Source organism: Myxocyprinus asiaticus, chromosome 40, assembly GCF_019703515.2.
Source record: "Myxocyprinus asiaticus isolate MX2 ecotype Aquarium Trade chromosome 40, UBuf_Myxa_2, whole genome shotgun sequence".
Lineage (NCBI taxonomy): Eukaryota > Metazoa > Chordata > Actinopteri > Cypriniformes > Catostomidae > Myxocyprinus > Myxocyprinus asiaticus.
This window is the reverse complement of record NC_059383.1, coordinates 31,854,078-31,875,826: the sequence shown is the minus strand read 5'-3', so window position 1 is coordinate 31,875,826 and position 21,749 is coordinate 31,854,078. Positions and strand designations below refer to the sequence as shown.

The 21,749-nt window shown below is 38.7% G+C and overlaps 2 protein-coding genes across 11 annotated transcripts in view; one reads left to right on the top strand and one right to left on the bottom strand.

Moving 5' to 3' along the window:
- Positions 1-12,931, top strand: part of LOC127430571 (spectrin alpha chain, non-erythrocytic 1-like) — a 54,143-nt gene extending 41,212 nt beyond the window's left edge. For 4 of the 10 annotated variants that reach the window (XM_051680413.1, XM_051680412.1, XM_051680409.1 and 1 more), the window contains 22 exons: positions 532-546; positions 1,836-1,967; positions 2,061-2,198; positions 3,145-3,249; positions 3,367-3,575; positions 3,685-3,805; positions 3,977-4,098; positions 4,240-4,372; positions 4,573-4,671; positions 4,849-5,008; positions 5,188-5,264; positions 6,294-6,503; positions 6,595-6,891; positions 7,344-7,456; positions 8,535-8,552; positions 8,942-9,004; positions 10,032-10,086; positions 10,808-11,004; positions 11,275-11,328; positions 11,417-11,563; positions 11,656-11,803; positions 12,475-12,931. In XM_051680413.1, coding sequence (XP_051536373.1) covers positions 532-546; positions 1,836-1,967; positions 2,061-2,198; positions 3,145-3,249; positions 3,367-3,575; positions 3,685-3,805; positions 3,977-4,098; positions 4,240-4,372; positions 4,573-4,671; positions 4,849-5,008; positions 5,188-5,264; positions 6,294-6,503; positions 6,595-6,891; positions 7,344-7,456; positions 8,535-8,552; positions 8,942-9,004; positions 10,032-10,086; positions 10,808-11,004; positions 11,275-11,328; positions 11,417-11,563; positions 11,656-11,803; positions 12,475-12,600 — 2,739 coding nt within the window. In that variant the 3' untranslated portion in view covers positions 12,601-12,931. The remainder of the gene's footprint in view (positions 1-531; positions 547-1,835; positions 1,968-2,060; positions 2,199-3,144; positions 3,250-3,366; positions 3,576-3,684; positions 3,806-3,976; positions 4,099-4,239; positions 4,373-4,572; positions 4,672-4,848; positions 5,009-5,187; positions 5,265-6,293; positions 6,504-6,594; positions 6,892-7,343; positions 7,457-8,534; positions 8,553-8,941; positions 9,005-10,031; positions 10,087-10,807; positions 11,005-11,274; positions 11,329-11,416; positions 11,564-11,655; positions 11,804-12,474) is intronic. The other 6 variants (XM_051680417.1, XM_051680414.1, XM_051680418.1 and 3 more) reach the window with 4 other exon arrangements.
- Positions 12,932-13,044: 113 nt separating this feature from the next.
- LOC127430595 (cytoplasmic dynein 2 intermediate chain 2-like) lies at positions 13,045-21,631 on the bottom strand. Its single transcript, XM_051680472.1, has 9 exons — positions 17,395-21,631; positions 17,026-17,283; positions 16,812-16,921; positions 16,560-16,717; positions 14,478-14,587; positions 14,199-14,366; positions 13,724-13,956; positions 13,469-13,626; positions 13,045-13,321 (listed from the first exon to the last, which is right to left on the bottom strand). The coding sequence occupies exons 1-9, from the start codon at positions 17,470-17,472 to the stop codon at positions 13,083-13,085; spliced, it is 1,512 nt and encodes a 503-aa protein (XP_051536432.1). The 5' UTR covers positions 17,473-21,631; the 3' UTR covers positions 13,045-13,082.
- Positions 21,632-21,749: the final 118 nt, after the last annotated feature.

Genomic DNA, 21,749 nt, shown 5'->3' with positions numbered 1-21,749 from the left:
ACATGTAGGGTGACAAGATGACAAGCACACACATCTGAAGCTGAAATAAGAGATAGGCTACTCCACTAAAACAACAGATAGTTTTGCTCGAAATGTTGCATTTATGCTTAAATTACATTTCAGCTGCATGTCTTTATGACTTTTTTTGCAGTTTGTTATCATTCAGTAACACACTGACATAGTGATTGATGTATGTCCTCATGAAATCAGACACGCTTTCCTCAAAATCCCAACACCGCAACGAAAGACTGAATGGACGTACGCCGTGACAACAACTGTGTTTACTTGATAACTGTAGTAACGCCCACATTTCACACCAAGCATCACGGGGTGTAGGAAAAAGGTGGATGGGGTTGAATATGTCTAACCTTGTAAATATGTAATACCATAATAAATGCAAAAGCTTTTATCAATGCATTCTTCAATAATGAATTTGTGTTTTCCTTGTTACTTCCTCTTTAACCAGCCCCTAATTATTTTTTATGGAAATTAAACTGAAAATCTGTCTGTGTTCTCATTGTCTGTTTCTAGCTGTCCAAGCTGCTGGTAAGTGGAGTAGTGTGCCAGATCTAACTAACCCCAGTAGGGTCTCTCATCTTGTCTGTTGTTCCATTTTTTTTTTGTCTGTAGACGTGTATTTGAGTTCCCTATTTGTCTCTGTCAATCGCACTTTGTATATTTGTCTCGCTTTTTGTAATTGTATCATCATATAGACGTTTGTAATTGTCCCCATCCCGTGTCCCATCGTTGCAGCATTTTTTTTTATTTATGATTATTTCTGGGTGTGGCCTCTTCTTGTTATCTCACTGAAGTTGGGATGTCTTGGTTTACATTTGTTCCATACAGAAAAAAAAAACTCTTGGCAGTCCAATCAAATATCGAGATAAGTATTCAAGATGTTAAAAAAATCCTGGCTGATATGACTTCTGGTTCATTTGTCACACTGGAAATGGAAGGTCAGGTTAAGAGCATTGCATAATGGGATACAGTATGCATACTGCAGAAATAGTACACATTGTATAGTAGTATGCTATTCTAAACAAAGTAAGTATATTGCATCAACCCAGAGAGAGAAGGTAAAGAGGTACTTTCAAACACATAATTCTGCTTTGCTTTTTGTGGAATACAATGTTAAAACAACATAGCTGGTTATATATGTGCTATGCCTGGAATCTTTATGCAGTTTACGATACCAGCAGCCCGGCTTCATTTGAGTGTGTCAGCAAATGCTTTAAACGAGCTGTTTGGAAGTGCTTTTGCTTTCCCGCCATCTCTCTGGGCGCTACGAAAATGTGGAATGATCCAAGACAAAACACCCGAACTCTTCTAGGTTTTCCACAGAGCTCATTGTGTGCTGGATGGCGTCCTTCTAGTCTGTTTTATTGAATGTTCCATCATGCTTTGTATGTGTTCTGTTTATAGCACAAGTTGCACATGCAAGTGTGTTGATGTATGGTGGTGTGTAAATTCACCCTCACTTCACATTCTTATTTGATACCAAGGGGCATCCACATTCCTTGTTATGTGTACACTTTTGTTTAAAAAGTTGAAAAGTTTGCTACTTTGTGATTACAAATAAGACCTCAACTTTCACAACAAAAAGTGTGATCACAGGCATACAAGCACACAAGTGAAGATAGCATTACATAAATACACTTCTTGAATATACACTTGTATATAGAGTGCTTTTGCTTAAATTGCTATTTTACCTCTTTATATAATTGTTCCACATACATCTAAGTACCCATTACAGGTATGCAATCACAGCTGCATCGATGCATGATTTCACTGTATGTGGCTCAGTTTTGCAATATTTCACTTCCTTGCCCCTTTAGAGCAAACACCAGAAGCACCAGGCTTTTGAGGCTGAGTTACACGCTAATGCTGATCGCATCCGCGGGGTGATAGACACAGGCAATGCCCTCATCCAGAGAGGTGCCTGTGCTGGAAGCGAGGATGCCGTCAAGGTAATAATCTAAGAAGAGTTTCAGAAATAGGCAGCTGGTGAGGTATGGTCCATACTCAAATTGATCTTGGTATGTTTTTTTGTTCGCTCTTAGGCTCGTCTGAATGCTCTTGATGAGCAGTGGCAATTCCTGGTCAACAAATCTGCTGAAAAGAGTCAGAAACTCAAGGAGGCCAACAAGCAGCAGAACTTCAACACTGGCATCAAGGACTTTGACTTTTGGTTGTCTGAGGTAATGATTTGTGTGAACTAATAACTAGTTAGGAAAGTTCTCTGTAAGTTTCAACTTAAAAACTCTTGACTTTTGACTTAACTTGAACTTAGTAACTTATTAATTAAAAAACGAGCTGGTAAATATCAAATATAACTAGATAAGTAAAGTTTGTCTAGACAAACTTTGATGTTTGCTTGACAAAGCCTTATCTGAAAGTTTAAACTAGTCTTAAAAGTTTGAAGTTGAATGGTTATACAGACATTACAGTAAGACAAGCAGCTTGCAAGATTGATTGATAGTCAGACAGACAGACTGTTATATACATACATAGATAGATTAAGGTCCTTGCGTGGGTTTGTTTGCGTTTGAATTTTTGACAGTTGGAGTTTGAATGCGTGAACATTCTGTTGGCGCATTTGAACATTCTATTCTTGTAAGTCTATAGGATTTTTCAGATTTTTGATTTGTCTACTGTACGAAAATCTGTTAGAAAACACATTTCTCAGAACAACTATTCCAGAACAGTCTGAAAGTCTGTGCCAAGCTTGGAGGAAATAGTGTTAGAAATTTTGAATAAAACCCTAAACAAAGTTTGCAGAATAAACAGTATGTTGGCTTTGTCAAGCCAAAAATAAAAATCAGGTTGAGGCCTGGGAAAAGTCATGGACGTTTATAGAATCCTGAAAAAATCACAGAAAAGTCATGGAAAATTGTATAGTGAATATAATTTTTTTCTAGGTATGCTCGGCTCTAAAACATTAAATCGGCTACAAATTGGTCTTTGTTAATCTTTATAAACCTGATTCTTAAAATTCCTTATCTAATAATCACAAACAAATGGAAAAGTCATGGAAATTCATTGGTCCAAAGGCATGGCATCCCTCACAAATGAAGAAGAAAGAGTAAACTTAGAATAACTAAATTGTTCCATTAATTACGAAATTTCTTTCTCCTTCACTTTTAGGTTGAGGCTCTTCTTGCATCTGAAGATTATGGGAAAGATCTGGCCTCAGTCAACAACCTGCTCAAAAAGCATCAGCTTTTGGAAGCCGACATCTCTGCCCATGAGGTAACGCAGCCCATACTACTTCAAAAATACAGATCAGGGATCAGTAGTCAGAGCACAAATTCTGTGTGTGTTCTGAACAGGTTTAGATTGCTCATTGTTATCTTTGTGTTCACATAGGATCGTCTGAAGGATCTCAATGGCCAAGCTGACAGCTTGATGGCCAGCAATGCCTTCGATACCTCTCAAGTCAAGGACAAGCGCGATGCTGTTAACGAGCGCTTCAGTAAGATCAAGAGCATGGCTGCTGGACGCCGTGCCAAGCTGAACGAGTCGCATCGTCTGCATCAGTTCTTCAGGGACCTGGACGATGAAGAATCTTGGATCAAGTAAGCTTTGCGTCATCATCTAGTAATCTTGAATTAATCAGACACTATAATAGCTGCATTGATTTCAGGCTGTATTCTAAATCGTACTCATTATCTTGCTTTCCATTAGGGAAAAGAAGTTGTTGGTGAGCTCGGAGGACTATGGACGTGATTTGACAGGAGTACAGAATCTAAGGAAGAAGCACAAGAGGCTGGAGGCTGAGCTGGGAGCACACGAGCCAGCCATTCAGGTGAGGCGGCGTCAGTGATGTCTTTTCAGATAGATTCACAGATAAAAGATTTTAGATAGATTTTAAAGGAAATTTGAATGTTTTGAGGAACTGAAGTCAACAATAAAACCAAACACTTAAATGCAGGTCAGTATTCTGAAAGCTAACTTTGTTTTATTTGGGGCCTTGCAGTCTGTGTTGGACACTGGGAAGAAGCTGTCTGATGACAACACCATCGGACAGGAGGAGATCCAGCAGAGGCTGGCCCAGTTTGTAGAGCACTGGGGGGAGCTGAAGGATCTGGCCGCTGCTCGGTGAGAACTTTGTTATATTTTCCCCATTTTTTGTAATTGCATTGTCACATTCATCATCAGTGCCCTTGAACTGTTGCTCTGTGTTTAAGCTTCTCTGTACCATATGGGAATTTGATAACAGATTTGTTTGCCCTTTTGTAGAGGGCAGAGGCTTGAAGAGTCGCTGGAGTACCAGCAGTTTGTGGCGAATGTGGAGGAGGAGGAAGCCTGGATTAATGAGAAACTGAACCTGGTTGGAAGTGAGGATTATGGTGATACACTGGCAGCTGTGCAGGTATAATTACATTGCAACTCAGTATTCACTGGAATAACTTGAAAAAATAAGCCACATACATTTAGCTGATTGTGGCCTGGTCTTTAACAGACCTTTGTATTGTGAATGGGCAGAGCTTTAGTGTTTGAAATGGTGTTTTTAATTGTTGTTTTGCCTTAATGGTCCTATAAAAGCATCTTCATTTTTTTCTCTATTCACAGGGCTTGTTGAAGAAGCATGAAGCATTTGAAACAGATTTTACTGTGCACAGAGACAGAGTGAATGATGTGTGTTCCAATGGAGATGAGCTTATCAAAAAGGTACAGTTCAACTATTAGACTGTTTTTAGTGTGGTGGGGGGGGGGGGGGGAATCACTACAGTCTCGAACAGCTCTGCTCAGCCCTTTGACCTTATTACAGGTTAGCACCTATGGGTTCTTTTAAATAGAACATCAGCTGTTTGCAAGACTGTTGTCTAATATCCTCGTTTTGTGCAGGAGAACCACCACGTGGAGAACATTATGGCCAAAATGAAGTCCCTGCGTGGGAAAGTAACAGAGCTGGAAAGGGCTGCAGCCCAGAGGAAGGCCAAGCTGGATGAGAACTCTGCTTTCCTGCAGTTCAACTGGAAGGCTGATGTGGTGGAGTCTTGGATCGGTGAGTTGTTGGAAGCAAGGGACTATGACCGTGCTCACATAGTGAAGGGTGCCTTTGATTTAGGGTCTTTTTGGACTTGGGTTAACCATATTTCATTCAAATGAAAGGAAAATTTGGAAGTTTGTTGTTTTCTGTTCTCTTATGAATGTATAACCCGTATGTAACTTTTGCTTTATCAGGTGAGAAAGAAAACAGCCTGAAGACTGATGACTATGGTCGTGATCTTTCTTCAGTGCAGACCCTGCTTACCAAACAGGTATACATGCACTGACATGCCCCAAAAAGTGTTTGAACACTTCAGTCACACTTAAAGGAATAGTTCACCCAAAAATGTAAATTCTCGCATCATTTACTCAACCTCATGCCATCCCAGATGTTGAATGTCTTTAGAAAACAAACAAAGATTTTTAGAAGAATATCTCTGCTCTGTAGGTCCATACAAAACACCTTGTTCCCTGTACATCTTGCCATTGCAGTCTTGAGGCACTATCATGATTTCAACCTCGATTACACTTCCTAGTGCTTTACTCATGCAGAGCGCTAGATGGCGCGAAGAAGTATTATCGAGCTTGAAATCATGATCGCCAAGGAGACTGCTAATGTCACCAAGGACACTGCTGCAAGATTTATAGTAAAAAAGGAGTTACATTTTAGTCTGTTCCCAACCAAAATGTTTGGATCACTTCTGAAGACATGTATTAAACCACTGGATTACTTTTGTGCTGCCTTTATGTGCTTTTTGGAGCTTTCAAGTTTTTGCCACCATTCATTTGCACTGTATGGACTTACAGAGCTGAAATATTCTTCTAAAAATCTTTGTTTTTGTTCTGCTGAAGAAAGAAAGTCATACACTTCTGGGATGGCATTAGGGTGAGTAAATGATGAGAGATTCTGGGTGAACTATACCTTTAAAATATATGAATATAAATACTAAATTTCAGAGCAAGTGTCATCTGCACACAAATATCCAAAGACTTTTGGGGCTACTGTAAACAATATACACAATTTTATACTATATTGTAGATCTCATCACTTTAGAATATCTCATTTATCTCACCTTTATCCAAAGCAACTTACAAATGAGAAACATAAGGAATTTCTCAAGTAAAACCTTAAACAAATACAAAATAACAATCAAGATCTCAGTTGTTAAGGTATGTCATGCCAAAATGCCATTTTATAGATATTAATTTTGTTGTTGCATGACTTTTGTCAACAATATCATACCTGAGCAAATCTCACCAAGCTTTACTGATGCAGCTGTCTGTCTTATACCTTGCCATAGGAAACCTTCGACGCAGGGCTTCAGGCCTTCCAGCAGGAGGGTATCACCAACATCACAGCCCTGAAAGACCAACTGTTAGCTGCCAAACACGTGCAATCCAAGGCCATTGAGGCTCGTCATGCCACCCTGATGAAGCGCTGGAACCAGCTGCTGTCCAACTCGGCTGCCCGCAAGAAGAAGCTTCTAGAGGCCCAGGAGCACTTCAGAAAGGTGTGAAGAATGTTTTTGTTTTCAAGTGAGTGGAAGTTATTCTGCATTATATCTTTTTAACTCATGTTTTCTTGTTTCGTGTTCCATACAGGTTGAGGATCTATTCCTCACCTTTGCCAAGAAGGCCTCTGCTTTCAACAGCTGGTTTGAGAATGCTGAGGAAGATCTGACTGATCCTGTGAGGTGCAACTCTCTGGAGGAGATCAGGGCCCTGCGGGATGCCCATGATGCCTTCCGTTCCTCTCTCAGCTCAGCTGAGGCTGATTTTAGCCAACTGGCTGAGCTTGATCGCCAGATCAAGAGCTACCAAGTTGTGTCCAATCCATACACCTGGTTCACCATGGAGGCGCTAGAGGAGACCTGGAGGAACCTTCAGAAGATCATCAAGGTGAAGACAAGGATCCTGAAGCATGATTAACTTAACATTATTTTTGTGTATAAATAGACGAAAAATATATGTAGGCTGAATAATAGGCTTGTACAGTATTTGTCTTTTTGAGATTATTGGCTGTTTTATCTGAGATTATCTGTTTTTAAATATTTTAAAGTGGATTTTTAAAAAATTCCATAATGAATTGAGTAAATATTGTGTAACTTTTAGTTTCAGCAATGTAGTGTTCTTGTCATTTTGCCGTCATTAAATTGTATGATATAACAATTACAGTGATTATTATATCCAGTCATCAAACACTCTGCTAGGACAAATCTGCAAACAATTTCCTGGAGGCATATTCATGTTTACCCGGCAGTTCAATAAAAAGACATTGTGTTATAGAAAGATTCTTTTAACACTTTTATAGATCTGGCTTTTGCATCATCCTTTGTGTCTTTGCTTTCCAGGAGCGAGAGCTGGAGCTACAGAAGGAGCAGAGGAGACAGGAAGAGAACGATAAACTCAGACAGGAGTTTGCCCAACATGCCAATGCTTTCCATCAATGGCTGCAGGAGACCAGGTGCATGGCGCTAATGTGCATCATTTAGACTGCAGTGTTGTTGCATTATAGTTGAATTAAGCTTAAATAGATAGTTCACCCAAAAATGAAAATTCGCTCATTTACTACTCACCCTCATGCCATCCCAGATGTGTATGACTTTCCTTCTTCAGCAGAACACAAAGATTTTTAGGAGAATATCTCAGCTCTGTAGGTGCTTACAATGCAAGTGAATGGTGATCAGACCCCAAAGATCACATAAAGGAAACATCTTCAGTGATTATAATAGGTGTGGATGAGAAACAGATCAAAATGTAAGTCCTTTTTTTACTCTAAGTCTCCACTTTCACTTTTACATCTGAAAGTGAAAGTTAAAGTGGAGATTTAGAGTAAAAAATGACTTAATAATGTTCTGTTTCTCACTCACCTATGATATCACTTCTGAAGATATAGATTTAACCACTGGAATCATATGGATTACTTTTATGTTTCCTTTGGTGAGCAGACCTTTTGTAGCTCCAAAAATCACATTCACTTCCATTGTATGGACTTAAAGTCATACACAACTGGAATGGAATGAGGGTGAGTAAATGAATAATGAGAGAATTTTAATTTTTAGGTGAACTATCCCTAAAGTGTAAAAAATACTACATGCAACACATTTGATTCTGTTGCATGACATCACACACACATCTGTTTGGATTTCAGCAAACTTTTCTGATCACCATGTAACTTTCTTAAATGCACATTTTCATTTGTGTCAAAGACATTTTTGTGCCTATAGTCTTTAAATCATTGCATGCTTTGCTAAAATGTGTTCTTTTGTCTGTTTGGTGAAATTTTTCGAATTGATCACACAATTTAAACCTGACCAGTCTCACAGTCTGGGTTTGATATGCTACAGAAGAGCTTTTCGCTGCTGCACTTCTCTTCACATGTGCTGTCATGTGAGTATTGAGTTGTGGCGTTGATGTCACTGCTCAATGTGTTAACTGTTTCTTTCTCTCCCTCCCTCTCTTATTTCTCTTTCCCCATTCCCCTTCTCCCCTTCTGGCCCTCTCGCTGCTACCCTGATGCTTTGGATCATTTGTCTAATCAGGACATACCTTCTGGATGGGTTAATATCAAATTTTTTCTATTTTACTGTCTTATGTTTGTATAAATGTGTGTGTGTATGATGTCTTATTGATTTGTATTGTTTAATGGCATTTACTTGTCAGCAAATGGTTCTCTAGGGATCTTTATGATTTGAAAAACCTTTTGGTGTAACAGAGGAGGGGCTTGGAAGTTTAAGGTCAGAATGGACCAGTAATTTGGTTAGAATTGATATAGGGTGTCAGTATGCTTTGGGTCATCGAAAAGGACTCGCTATCTCACTTTATATTGCTGTTATTTTACCTATTTTATCGTATGCGTTTGTCTATATTTCCAAATGTATTCTTTTCTGTTTTTCACACTCTTTTTTCCATTCCCTCTTCATTCCCCTCCTCCCCCGTCTCTGAATAGCATAGCCTATCGGAGGGTAATCCGTGTCTATCAGTATGAAGTCGATGATGATCTTTCTGGAAGGTCTTTTCCCTTTTTTCCTCCTCTGATTGACCTTTTTTACCTCTCACCCCACACCTTTTGGGTTTTCTGCTCATGCACTTGAGTCTGATCCCCACCACAAGGGCTCTCTGTGTGTGTTCAATCCCCCTTCACTAACTTTCACTGCAATATGGCGTGAGGCTTTTTTTGAGATGAACCCTTTCAGCTTCTTAATCCAACAAGCCTGGCTACATTTGGCACCAACATTGAGGAGTGTGAACACTTCATCTCTTTAACATTCTTTTTCCCTCCATGATTCAGTTATTTCATTCTTTGATTCTTTATTTTGGGGAAAATGTTCATGCACCAGATTCAGGGTGGAAACTGCAATGTGATTTCCATGATCGGAAAAATCAGGTTTTCTTTATCCTGATCTGAATTTGGACAGCCGTGCATTGACATTTTTGGCTTACAAACTTCAGACTCTTCCATTTTGCACATTTTACTTTTAAAACTGTGCAAGATCTGCACATTAATATTAAAAATTAAGCTAAGCAGTGGTAAGAATATAGCAGTTTCTAACCCTGTTGACAGCAGCCCTAATCAAGCATGGTCTGGATTACCATGGATATAAGTTGGCTTTGTTAGCATGACTTTGGTTATTATAGTTGCATTCTGGGATGGCTTGTTGTTGGTACTCCATATCTACAACAAAACAATTGGTAAGTCCTATTGTTAGTCCTTTTAAAAAAATGTAGGATTTCGGAAATATTAAGAAAAAGGTTACAGCGCTAGAAGTAAATGACGGAGGTTATGGCAAACCAATGTAAACAATATAGTATTCCTCCTAATGATATTTTTCATAAAAATAGATCTAATTTTCACTCTGGCAAATAAAAGGCAATTAGGCATAGAAACTGGCCTAGTCCAGTGTAAATTGCTGGAGTTGATTCCTATGGGAACTTATGCAGTGTAGACTGGCATCTGGAGTGAGTGAGCGTTTTTTGGGTGGATGTGCCATGTGTTCTCGGACACCTTCTGCTGGTTTCATTGCTCTGTATGTGGGCAGGTCGTGCATGGTGGAAGAATCCGGAACTCTGGAGTCCCAGCTAGAGGCCACTAAGGTAAGTTCCAGACCAATGGATGGGTAATTGATAAAATGGATTTGGTAGTGCTGATCCATTTTGAATAACAGTTGACTAGTATATTATATCATAGGGGTAACTGGGGCTAGTTGTCACACTTTTTACTCCAGTGAATATTTCTCAGGATGCAAGTCAATTTTTACATAGCTACATAACTTGAAGTCTTGTCTACAAAAAAATTTAAAAAACCTATTGAACATTTTCACTCTTCTTGCCCAGGATTTAATATACAGTTCATTGAACACATGTTGACCTTTTGTGACAACTTGCCACAATAGCAGGGCACACTATATGGGGCAAGTTGTCACATGGAACCTGCAATTCAACCAGTGGCTTAGGTTTCATATGAACATTAGGGGTCAACGGGGTAATGTGTCTTCACCATCACAACTACCAAAACAAGATCTACACCTTTTCAAATCTACACTTGCATTAGAAAACCTATTATAGGCTTTTCAGCCAAATTAAAAAAGTAAAACAATTATGAGGCACTAAACGATTTTATAAGGAACAAAAATGGAAAAATGAATGTACAAAAGTATCAAAACATTGTTTTGGCCAATAAATTGTATAAATGTTTGACATTTAAAACACGTGAATTTGATTGTCTTTTTTACCCAAGAGCTATTACAAAACTTTATGGACACTACTGAAATGTAACAAGCTGTTTCATAACATTTTCCTCTGGGTTTTGTTGCAGCGTAAGCATCAGGAGATCCGTGCCATGCGCAGTCAGCTGAAGAAGATCGAGGACCTGGGAGCAGCCATGGAGGAGGCGCTGATCCTGGACAACAAATACACAGAACACAGCACAGTGGGTCTGGCCCAACAGTGGGACCAACTCGACCAGCTGGGCATGAGGATGCAACACAACCTGGAACAACAGATCCAAGCCAGGTGCCGCTTCTCAAACCGGTCCTTAATGAGAGAGATTTTGTTTTTTGTTTTTTTTTAGATATTTATACATTTATTATTATTATTATTATTATTATATTATTAGAAATGATTATCAGATTTTTTTTTCATAACACTATTATTAAATAATGCATTTTTAGATCTTTTCATTATTGCCTAGTCCTGTAGCACATATTGGTACTGTTAATTTGTAAGCATTTAAACTCTCATCAAACATTTTGATTCTGACATGTTCTCGTAATTCACCTCTAGAAACACTACAGGAGTAACAGAGGAGGCCCTGAAGGAGTTCAGCATGATGTTCAAGTGAGTTAATCTGCTTTAATGACGAAACAAAATTACATTCGTTGAAAATGAATTTGGTGTCCTTGAAACTGTCCATTTGTGTTCTCAGGCACTTCGACAAAGAAAAATCTGGACGTCTTAACCACCAAGAGTTCAAGTCCTGCCTGCGGTCTCTGGGTTACGACCTGCCCATGGTAGAAGAAGGAGAACCAGATCCAGAGTTTGAGTCCATCCTGGACATAGTGGATCCCAACAGGTCAGGGAACACACCATATTGTATCCCTCTTCTGTGGAACTGTGAAATGTATGGTTCTCAGATGAGCTAACCTCACTGTTCTTTGTGTCCAGGGATGGCAATGTCTCCTTGCAGGAGTACATGGCCTTCATGATCAGCCGAGAAACAGAGAATGTGAAGTCAAGCGAGGAGATTGAGAGCGCTTTCCGTGCTCTCAGCGCCGAGAACAAACCTTACGTCACCAAGGAGGAACTCTACCAGGTGCATAACATACGCAAGCAATGAACTGCGGTTATTAGAGCTGTGCAGATTCAATCATATATCGATAGATCGCAGTTCTTTTTCTCACACGATTGTATGTTTGTAATTTAATAGATATTTTATATCTTACAATGTGATGCAACCCAACCAGTGTTGGGTGTAATCTGATCACAAAGTAATTAGTTACTAAACATTAAGTAGTTAAAACACTACATTTTTAACTCTTGTAATCAAATTACAGTTAATAACTTTCAATTATGGTAATTACTTTTAAGTACATTACCTTTGTTACACATTTTCTAAAGTTATATTTATGTATAATATATTTGAAATTTGTATTTGTTCAAATGTTCGTCTGTTTGCGTTTCTGTGACAGCTAAAGGGTGTGCAACAATAAACAAGCAGGAAGTATAAACATTTTGAATTTGAGCAGAAAAACAAACTTTCTTATGAAAAGTGTTTAGAAAGTAACTTTAAAGTAAAGTGATTAGTAATTGGGTTACAATTTAATGAGTAATGTATTTTGTAGTGGATTACTTTTTCTTTCTTTTTTTAAGTAACTTGCCCAACACTGATCATGACATATTCTGTCATGAGCTAGTTGGCCATACCCAGCCTTAGTAGTTACATTTTTATGAATGCATTATTAATGGGTTACTATTTCTTTACAGAACCTTACAAAGGAACAAGCAGACTACTGCATTTCCCATATGAAGCCCTACCTGGACAGCAAGGGCCGCGAGATCCCGTCAGCTTTCGACTTCGTGGAATTCACCCGCTCACTCTTCGTCAACTGATTCCCCGCTCTCTTGCCTGCCAGTGAACAATCGGGATGCGTTTTCCCCCCACACAAGAACACATGGCCGAACTGCATGGATCTGAATTGAGAATTCTCTATAGCACCCAGTATAGCAATATCTGTATCTTGCTATCAATCTTAACCTTGCGTATTTATCTGACACTTCCTCATGCTTCACTGACAATAGTGTAGTGAATCAGTCTGCATTTTATCGTGGTTGTTTTTAGCTGTTACGTGCTTTGCTTTAAGAAACAAACAGAGAGGATATGCTGTAACATCACTCACAGGACTGCAGTGTGCTTAAATAAACGCTACTGGTTATAACTGGAGAGAGTAGTCAATGTGTTTTTTATTATAAACAATCAGGCTGAATACAGTTTAATCAGTGAAATGCATTTTTATATACACAAATTAAATTACAGCTCAAAATGCTACAATGTTCATAAGGAGTGCAACAGTTCATTCTTGAAAACTCGAGTTTCAATCAGCCACTTCATTGGCCAGTTGTTCCAGCATTGCCGTCTCCTTGGCACCTTGTTCTGTTAACTCCGCACTAAGCTCCCAGATGTTGACTGTGCCATCTGCGTTGCCCACTGCCAACAGGTTTGTATGTTTAGGGTTGAACTCCAGGCAGTAAGCTGGCTGACCTCCAGTGTTCTGGTCAATTGTGGCTGCTGGCCTTAAGGACCTTCGACCCAAATCAAACATTTGCACCAAACCTATAAGAGATGAGTCCATTTTAAAGAACAAAATGTATTTGTTTTTTTCCTAGGACACTCAACCTATTCATATAACCATTTATGCTAGCTTATGAGTCCCTATGCAAGTCACTTTACTGCCCTGTTGAAGGATTACAAACATCTCACCTTGTCCTGTGACAGTAGCAAAGACGAGAGGGCGTGTTGGTGACCATCTCACCCCAAAAGCATATGATTCAGAGATCCGTAGAGACAACAGGGGACGTGGCTGCAGTACACTGTGGAGGTGCGCCAAGCCATCTGTCCCAACACTAACAAACAGGTTCCTAATTTCAGGAAGATAAAGCTACAGTTACTCCCTTGAGCCAATTAGCCTCAAAGTAGATATACTTAACATACAGAATGAAATACAAAATTGCTCACCTATGAAAGGGTGAGAAGTGGACTGAGTGTATAGGGCCCCCTCGTGGTGAGAAAGAGAATTGCGCTGGGGCACGTAATGTCACACTCTCACCATCAGGGGGCACTGCTGCCACAGTCTCGCTGCTAAAGGAGCATTTGAGCACCAGACCCCCTTCTGAGCCCACTAAAAATGTGTCGACGTCCCACGGGGAAAGCGCAAGTGAGGTTACTCCTATAGTGTTGCTGCCTCTGGTCTTTAGGGAGAGGGACAATTGTGTTGTATTACTGGGGTCCACAAAATTGTACATTCTTTTGTATATAAGATTGAAATGGTGCTAACTGTAACATATTACATCAAAACTGAATTACATATTTATGAAGAATTCTACAAAATACACAGATACAATTTCAACACAAGGAACTCAAAACTAATTTATTTCACATTAATCAATTTTTATTAAACTATTTTGTGTCCAGAGCAGATTATGACACACACCTTGCTTGATGCTCCACTTTGTGGCAATTGTTGTCTCACAAGGGCAAATCCAGAATTTAAGGTAAGTTTGGCTTCGGCTCCATCAACAGTCCACAACAGTACTCTCCCTCCTGAGCCTGCGCTCAACAAAGAAAACTCCCCTCTGCGGGCTCCTGGAATCCAGTTTACCTACTCATACATGCAAATATCATACATTTACGGATCAGATAATGAGATTAATTAATCCCTGATAACTGTGTGTGTGTCAGTCATAAAAGGCTATATAATACAGCTGAATACCTGATAAACTGGTTCACGGTGAGTGTCTGCTGACATTCCAGTCTGAGCCAAAATGGGGTCCTGCACGCGACTGTTGTCCCAGACCACCACCTCACCACTGTACAGCCCTCCTAATACAACAAAGAAAGAGGACATACAGTACTGGAGATTCACTTACATGAAAACTTACACCTTGAACATGGCAAAGTGCAATCACTGGTTTTCATTGTTTATCACTTAAGCTGCAGACAGTTAACTATTGCAGTAAGAAAATACTTGGAGAACATTACTTTAGTGAGATTTCTTTTCAGATTATTCATTCCCATGCCTTATTCACTGATAACTACATGCCCTTTGTAGTAATTTAGTTTTGCAGGATGCTTATTTTTTTCATAGCCATTTCTGTTTAAGGGTGAATCTAACATTGCCTTTCAAGAACATCCAGGGCAGATTTCACATGAATATTAAAAGATACAAATGGGTGACTGTCAAGAAACTAAGCTTGAACCACCGCAGTGAGGATTTCTATTTAAAAAATAATTTTGGAATTCTATTAGAAAACTTTAACACAATAGATATTCATGTGATCCATTGTCCTAATAAAAATTACAAAGTATTTCATGTTTTATTTTTAGATTTTTATAAAGAAATTTCAGGTTAACTTCTCATTACCGCAATGCATGCACATTCAAAATTTGGAACAATAAATATAAGGATAATAAACAATAATAAAAAATAAAAAAATAAAGTTTAAAATAATGTGTTGTACCCAAGATACAATTGTAAATAAAAAATATCAAACAAGAAAATTTCAACAATTATCTGTAAAGTTCAAATCAATTTTATTTATTTATTTATTTTTTTTAAATACTCAGCTTCTTAGATTTTTGGCCAGGGTTTTGTGTGTTCTGGATATGCTACACATTTTTTTTTGATTATACTCTTTACAATGATTTCAGACTAACTTTTTTATTTTCCAAAGGAAATGAATCAGTATTTCACGAGAATTACCCCAAATACGAAATAATATTTTGCACAATGAAAATAAAGCCTGTCTTTATTTCTGTGACAATTTAGCACATCCCACCTACCAGTCTTCATTAATATAATACAAAAAAGACATTATTTTAAACAACCCAAAATTGAACACTCTCATCATTTTCTCACCCCCATGCCATCCCAAATGTGTATGACTTTCCGTCTTCTGATGAGCGCAAATAAAGATTTTTAAAAGAATATCTCAGCTCTGTTGGTCCATTCAGTGCAAGTGAATGGTGCCCAGAACTTTGAAGCTTCAAAAATCACAAAGGCAGCATAAAAATAATCCATAAGACTCCGATGGATAAATCCATGTCTTCAGAAGCAATATGATAGGTGTGGGTGAGAAGTCCTTTTTTACTATATCCACTTTCACTTCCACATTCTTCTTTTGTTTTTGGCGATTCACTTTCTTCGTACATATCACCACCTACTGGGCAGGGAAAATTTATAGTAAAAAAGAAAATAAATATGAACCTGTTTTTCACCCACACCTATCATATCACTTCTGAAGGTATGGATTTAACAACTGGAGATTGCTTTTATGCTGCCTTTATGTGCTTTTTGGAGTTTCAAAGTTCTGGCCACCATTCACTTGCACTGAATGGACCAACAGAGCTGAGATATTTTTCTAACAATATTTGTGTGTTCAGCAGAAGAAAGAAAGTCACACAGCTGGGATGGCATGAGGGTGAGTAAATGATGAAAGAATTTTCATTTTTGGGTGAACAATTAATTTAAATTGTAAATTAAGTATACATCACAGAAGTATTGGTTGTCATGCCTTTATGTAATGTTAATTGTACTAAAAAATAAAATAGCATTTTGTCCAGACAGGATTATTTTCAGTACTTTATTAATGTCAGGAGAAGCTAATGAGAATCATCTTTCAGAATGAGAATGATGAGAAAAACCTTAAAGGTCCTAAAATTAGGCTTCTTTATGCAAAAAAAATAAAATAAAATAAATAAATAAATAAAAAAGTATTTTTTTCCCTCTCTTGATTTTGGTGTAAAATATGACCCTGATATTTATAAATAAATATATCTATATACCGGCCCATACCAGCAACTACAGATGGCCGCATGGGATGGAAGCACAGACACATGACAGGCGTGGTAACGTCTATGATCACATTAGGCCGCTTTGGGTTCACATTCCGGCGGTCCAGGTTCCATGTGCACACGTAAGACTTCTCATTGCTCCAATCACCATCATCCACACTGACACCAGAAATACAACATTTAAACAGTTTCTCCTCAAACTGATACTGTATGTGGCTCTATATGTCATTTTAAAGGGGGAAGAGGTTCTTACCGGCCAAATCCACAAGCTATGACTGAGCCAGTGCAGTTCCAGGACACGCTGGTGACCTGCAGACCCCTCTCCTGAGCATCAGGATGCTGAAGGCGGTACAAGCATGACACCTGGTTGAGTGGTCACCAAGAAGACATGAAAAATGTGTGAGTGTGAGACATTTTACAGATTCTAAATATCTAAAGCACATCCATTCGACATGCATGATCCTCACCGTCTCATTCTGATCCTCCCAGTTTACTTCAAAGCCATCAAAAGCATGACTTTTGGAGTTTTTCACAAGCTCTCTGATCACCACATCCTCAACTCTACACAAGAAGTCCAGTAAACCAGGAAAACCAGACAGATCTTGATCTAAAGAGAGGGTTTGGCTCATCTGGTCTTGTGCATCTGTCTGGGTAGTGTTGTTTAAAACATTTTTGGCTTGTATTTCAGCCTCTGTTGTGTGAACTGGAACTGTTTGGCAGCTTCTCTGTTGATAGAAAGATAAACAAGAATGGAAGTTACACAGATTCTTGATATTACTAGAAATGCATGAATATTCTGGTTACAGAAAGTAAGCAAACATGTTTTTCTAACTTACAGATTCTTGTGTTTGGTGATGTGATTTTCTCCATGTTGATTCAGCACCAGTTAGGTCAAGCGTTTCATCCGTAAACATGTTTAATTCAAATAAATGTTAACTACATTAAATATTTATCTGAAGCACAAAAGGACAAAATTCTTTGTTTATAGATACTGTCATCTTAAAAAATATGGATCTTGCATATACGTTACCGTCAGCTAAAGGTAGCTAGCAAATTATTTTTTATAAAGTAAACGGCTTTAATAAGGCATTTCGGCTTATTAAAGGATTGTTTATATTCGACGACTAGAAATTAGCTTTTATGATGGTAAAAAATATTTATCAAAAGAGCAGAATCGTTAATTGTTTACGATTATTTATTGTATTTGGCCATAATAGCGCTGCTAGTTCAATCTCTGGCTAATTCCTCCATGATTATCCGTGACTGTGTTGCCATGGTAACCGAGAGCCAATCAGTGATAAGCTTGACCGTTTACGTAATGTATGCTAACTTTTGATTGGTTAGCCTATTTTCCAGTTGCATTTCGACAAGACGAATTTGTCTCGTGACTCTGAATCAGAAAGCGGCTTGGCCAAGATAACTTAAAGGAATAGTTCACCCAAAATGAAAACTATTTAATCATTTACTCACCCTCATGCCATCCAAGATGTGGATGACTTTCTTTATTCTGCTGAACAAAGATATTTCAGCTGTTTTATACAGCAGTATAAAAGTAATCCATATCTTCAGAAGCGATATAAGTGTGGGTAAGAAACAGATCAATCATAAATATTTAAGTCTTTTTTTTTTTTTTTTTACTATCAATCTCCACTTTCACATTCTTCTTCTTTTGTTTTTGGTGATTCACCTTCTTCATGCATATTGCCACCTACTGGGGGAGGGAGGAGAATCTAAATAACGACTTAAATATTGATCTGTTTCTCACCCACACCGACCATATCACTTCTGAAGATATAGATTTAACCACTGGAGTTGTTTGTATTGCTTTTATGCTGCATTTATGTCCTTTTTGGAGCTTCAAAGTTTTGGTTACCTTTCACTTGTATTGTGAGGACCTACAGAGCTGAAATATTCTTCTAAAACTCTTTATGCTCAGGAAAAGAAAGCCAATCATACACATGTGGGATGGCATGAGGGTAAGTAAATGATGAGAGGATTTTTATTATTGGGTGATTTCTTTAACATTGTTCCCTACTGTTTTTTTTTTTTTTTAAATGACATACAGTTCAAAAATAGATAAATTATCTACAGAAAATGTTTTTAGGATATAAAAATATAAGCTTTTAGATGTACAAAAAACAATCTCAGCAAAAAAAATAAACATCCTCTAACTTTCAGCTGCTTTTTTCAGCAAACGTGTAAATTGTTGTATGAACATAAAGATTCGACAACTAAGACATAAACTGTTTCACAGACATGTGACTAACAGAAATGGAATAATGTGTCCCTGAACAAATGGGGTGTCAATCAAATGTAACAGTCAGTATCTGGTGTGGCCACCAGCTGCATTAAGTACTTCAGTGCATCTCCTCCTCATGGACTGCACCAGATTTGCTAGTTCTTGCTGTGAGATGTTACCCCACTCTTCCACCAAGGCACTTGCAAGTTCCTGGACATTTCTGGGGGGAATGGCCCTAGCCCTCACCCTCCGATCCAACAGGTCCCAGATGTGCTCAATGGGACTGAGATCGGGCTCTTTGCTGGCCATGGCAGAACACTGACATTCCTGTCTTGCAGGAAATCACGCACAGAACGAGCAGTATGGCTGGGTGGCATTGTCATGCTGGAGGGTCATGTCAGGAAGAGCCTGCAGGAAGGGTACCACATGAAGGAGGAGGATGTCTTCCCTGTAATGCACAGCATTGAGATTGCCTGCAATGACAACAAGCTCAGTCCGATGATGCTGTGACACATCATCCCAGACCATGATGGACCCTCCACCTCCAAATCGGTCCCGTTCCAGAGTACACGCCTTGGTGTACGCTCATTCTTTTGATGATAAACGTGAGTCTGACCATCACCCCTGGTGAGACAATAGAGCCCATAGGCAACGTTGTTGCCGGTAATGTCTGGTAAGGACCTGCCTTACAACAGGCCTACAAGCCCTCGGTCCAGCCTCTCTCAGCGTATTGCGGACAGTCTGAGCACTGATGGAGGGATTTTGTGTTGCTGTTGTAACTCGGGCAGTTGTTGTTGCCATCCTGTACCTGTCCCGCAGGTGTTATATTCGGATTTACTGATCCTGTGCAGGTGTTGTTACACGTGGTCTGCCACTGCGAGGATGATCAGCTGTCCTTCCTGTCTCCCTGTAGCGCTGTCTTAGGCGTCTCACTGTACGGACATTGCAATTTATTGCCCTGGCCACATCTGCAGTCCTCGTGCCTCCATGCAGCATGCCTAAGGCACGTTCACACAGATGAGCTGGGACCCTGGGCATCTTTCTTTTGGTGTTTTTCAGAGTCAGTAGAAAGGTCTCTTTAGTGTCCTAAGTTTTTTTAACTGTGACCTTAACTGCCTACCGTCTGTAAGCTGTTTGTGTCTTAACGACCGTTCCACTGGTGCATGTTCATTAATTGTTTATGGTTCATTGAACAAGCATGGAAAACATTGTTTAAACCATTTATATTAAAGATCTGTAAAGTTATTTGGATTTTTACAAAATTCTCTTTAAAATACAGTGTCCCAAAAAAGGGACATTTCTTTTTTGCTGAGTTTATGTTCAGGGTTCCCACCCATTTTGTCCAAAAAAATTTAAATTACCTTTCCAGTTATTCATGATTCAGGATAAACATTTATCAATAATATATCTGTATAATTATGTTTGTATGTCCAGTACCAAACATTTGAATTGATGCAACTTATATACAAGTATCTCCAATACTTCATAATTACTGGATAAGGATTTGAGTTCAATTATATACATGTATACAGTTGGATTCATTAAAACTCATTTTTTTAACCCCTCCACAGATTTCATATTAGCAAACCGTAGTTTTGGCAAGTCTTTTAAGAAATTTACTTTGTGCATGACATGAGTAATTTTTCCAACAATTGTTTACATATACTTAGTTAACTGTGCCTTTAAGCAGCTTTGAAAATTCCAGAAATTGATGTCATTATGCCTTTAGGCAATTAGCTTCCGATAGGCTATTTGGAGTCAACTGGAGGTGTACCTGTGGATGTATTTTGAGGCCTACCTTCAAACTCAGTGCCTCTTTGCTTGACATCATGGGAAAATCAAAAGAAATCAGCCAAGACCTCAGAAAAAAAATTGTGGACCTCCACAAGTCTGGTTCATCCTTGGGAGCAATTTCCAAATGCCTGAAAGGTACCATATTCATCTGTACAAACAACAGTATGCAAGTATAAACACCATGGGACCACGCAGCCATCATACCGCTCAGGAAGGAGATGCATTATCCCAGAGATGAACGTAGTTTGGTGTGAAGTGCAAATCAATCACAGAACAGCTGCAAAGGACCTTGTGAAGATGCTGGAGGAAACAGGTAGGCAAGTATCTATATCCACAGTAAAATGAGTCCTATATCGACATAACCTTAAAAGCTGCTCAGCAAGGAAGAATCCACTGCTCCAAAACCACCATAAAAAAGCCAGACTACAGTTTGCAAGTGCACATGGTGACAAAGATCTTTTTGGAGAAATGTCATCTGGTCTGTTGAAACAAAAATTGAACTGTTTGGCCATAATGACCATCGTTATGTTTGGAGCAAAAATGGTGCAGATTGCAAGCCGAAGAACACCAACCCAACCGTGAAGCATGGGGGTGGCAGCATCATGTTGTGGGGGTGCTTTGCTGCAGGAGGGACTGGTGCACTTCAAAAAAAATAGATGGCATCATGAGGAAGGAAAATTACGTGGATATACTGAAGCAACATCAAGACATCTGCCATGAAGTTAAAGTTCGGTCACAAATGGGTCTTCCAAATGGACAATGACCCCAAGCATACCTCCAAAGTTGTGGCAAAATGGCTTAAGAACAAAGTCATGGTAATGTTTTCTATGATTAAATGTCAGGAATTGTGAAAAAAAAAAAAAAACAAGTTTATATGCATTTGGCTAAAGTGTCTGTAAACTTCTGACTTCAACTGTACATACACACTCACATATGTGAAGCAACAAAATAGATTCAACTTACAAATGTCTCCAATAAGACCCTGAATTTTATCACAGTGGTTCATGGCAAGTTAAGAGTAATATCTAGCTGATTAAATATTTTAGAGCACAGCAAAACTAGAAATATTAATATTCCCTTTATATGTAACTGGGAACATTTTGTGCAATCGGTGTGAACATCTCCAATAAAGACAACAGGTGGAGAAAAGACCAGTTG

What these genes read in the sequence shown, in the direction of transcription:
- LOC127430595 (XM_051680472.1), bottom strand. Translation starts at nt 17,472, where the DNA reads ATGTTTACGGATGAAACGCTTGACCTAACTGGTGCTGAATCAACATGG. An exon ending in GGGAGGATCAGAATGAGACG is followed by an intron (nt 16,922 to 17,025) that starts GTGAGGATCATG and finishes CCACTCAACCAG; the next exon opens with GTGTCATGCTTGTACCGCCT. An exon ending in TGCTACTGTCACAGGACAAG is followed by an intron (nt 13,322 to 13,468) that starts GTGAGATGTTTG and finishes CATCTCTTATAG; the next exon opens with GTTTGGTGCAAATGTTTGAT.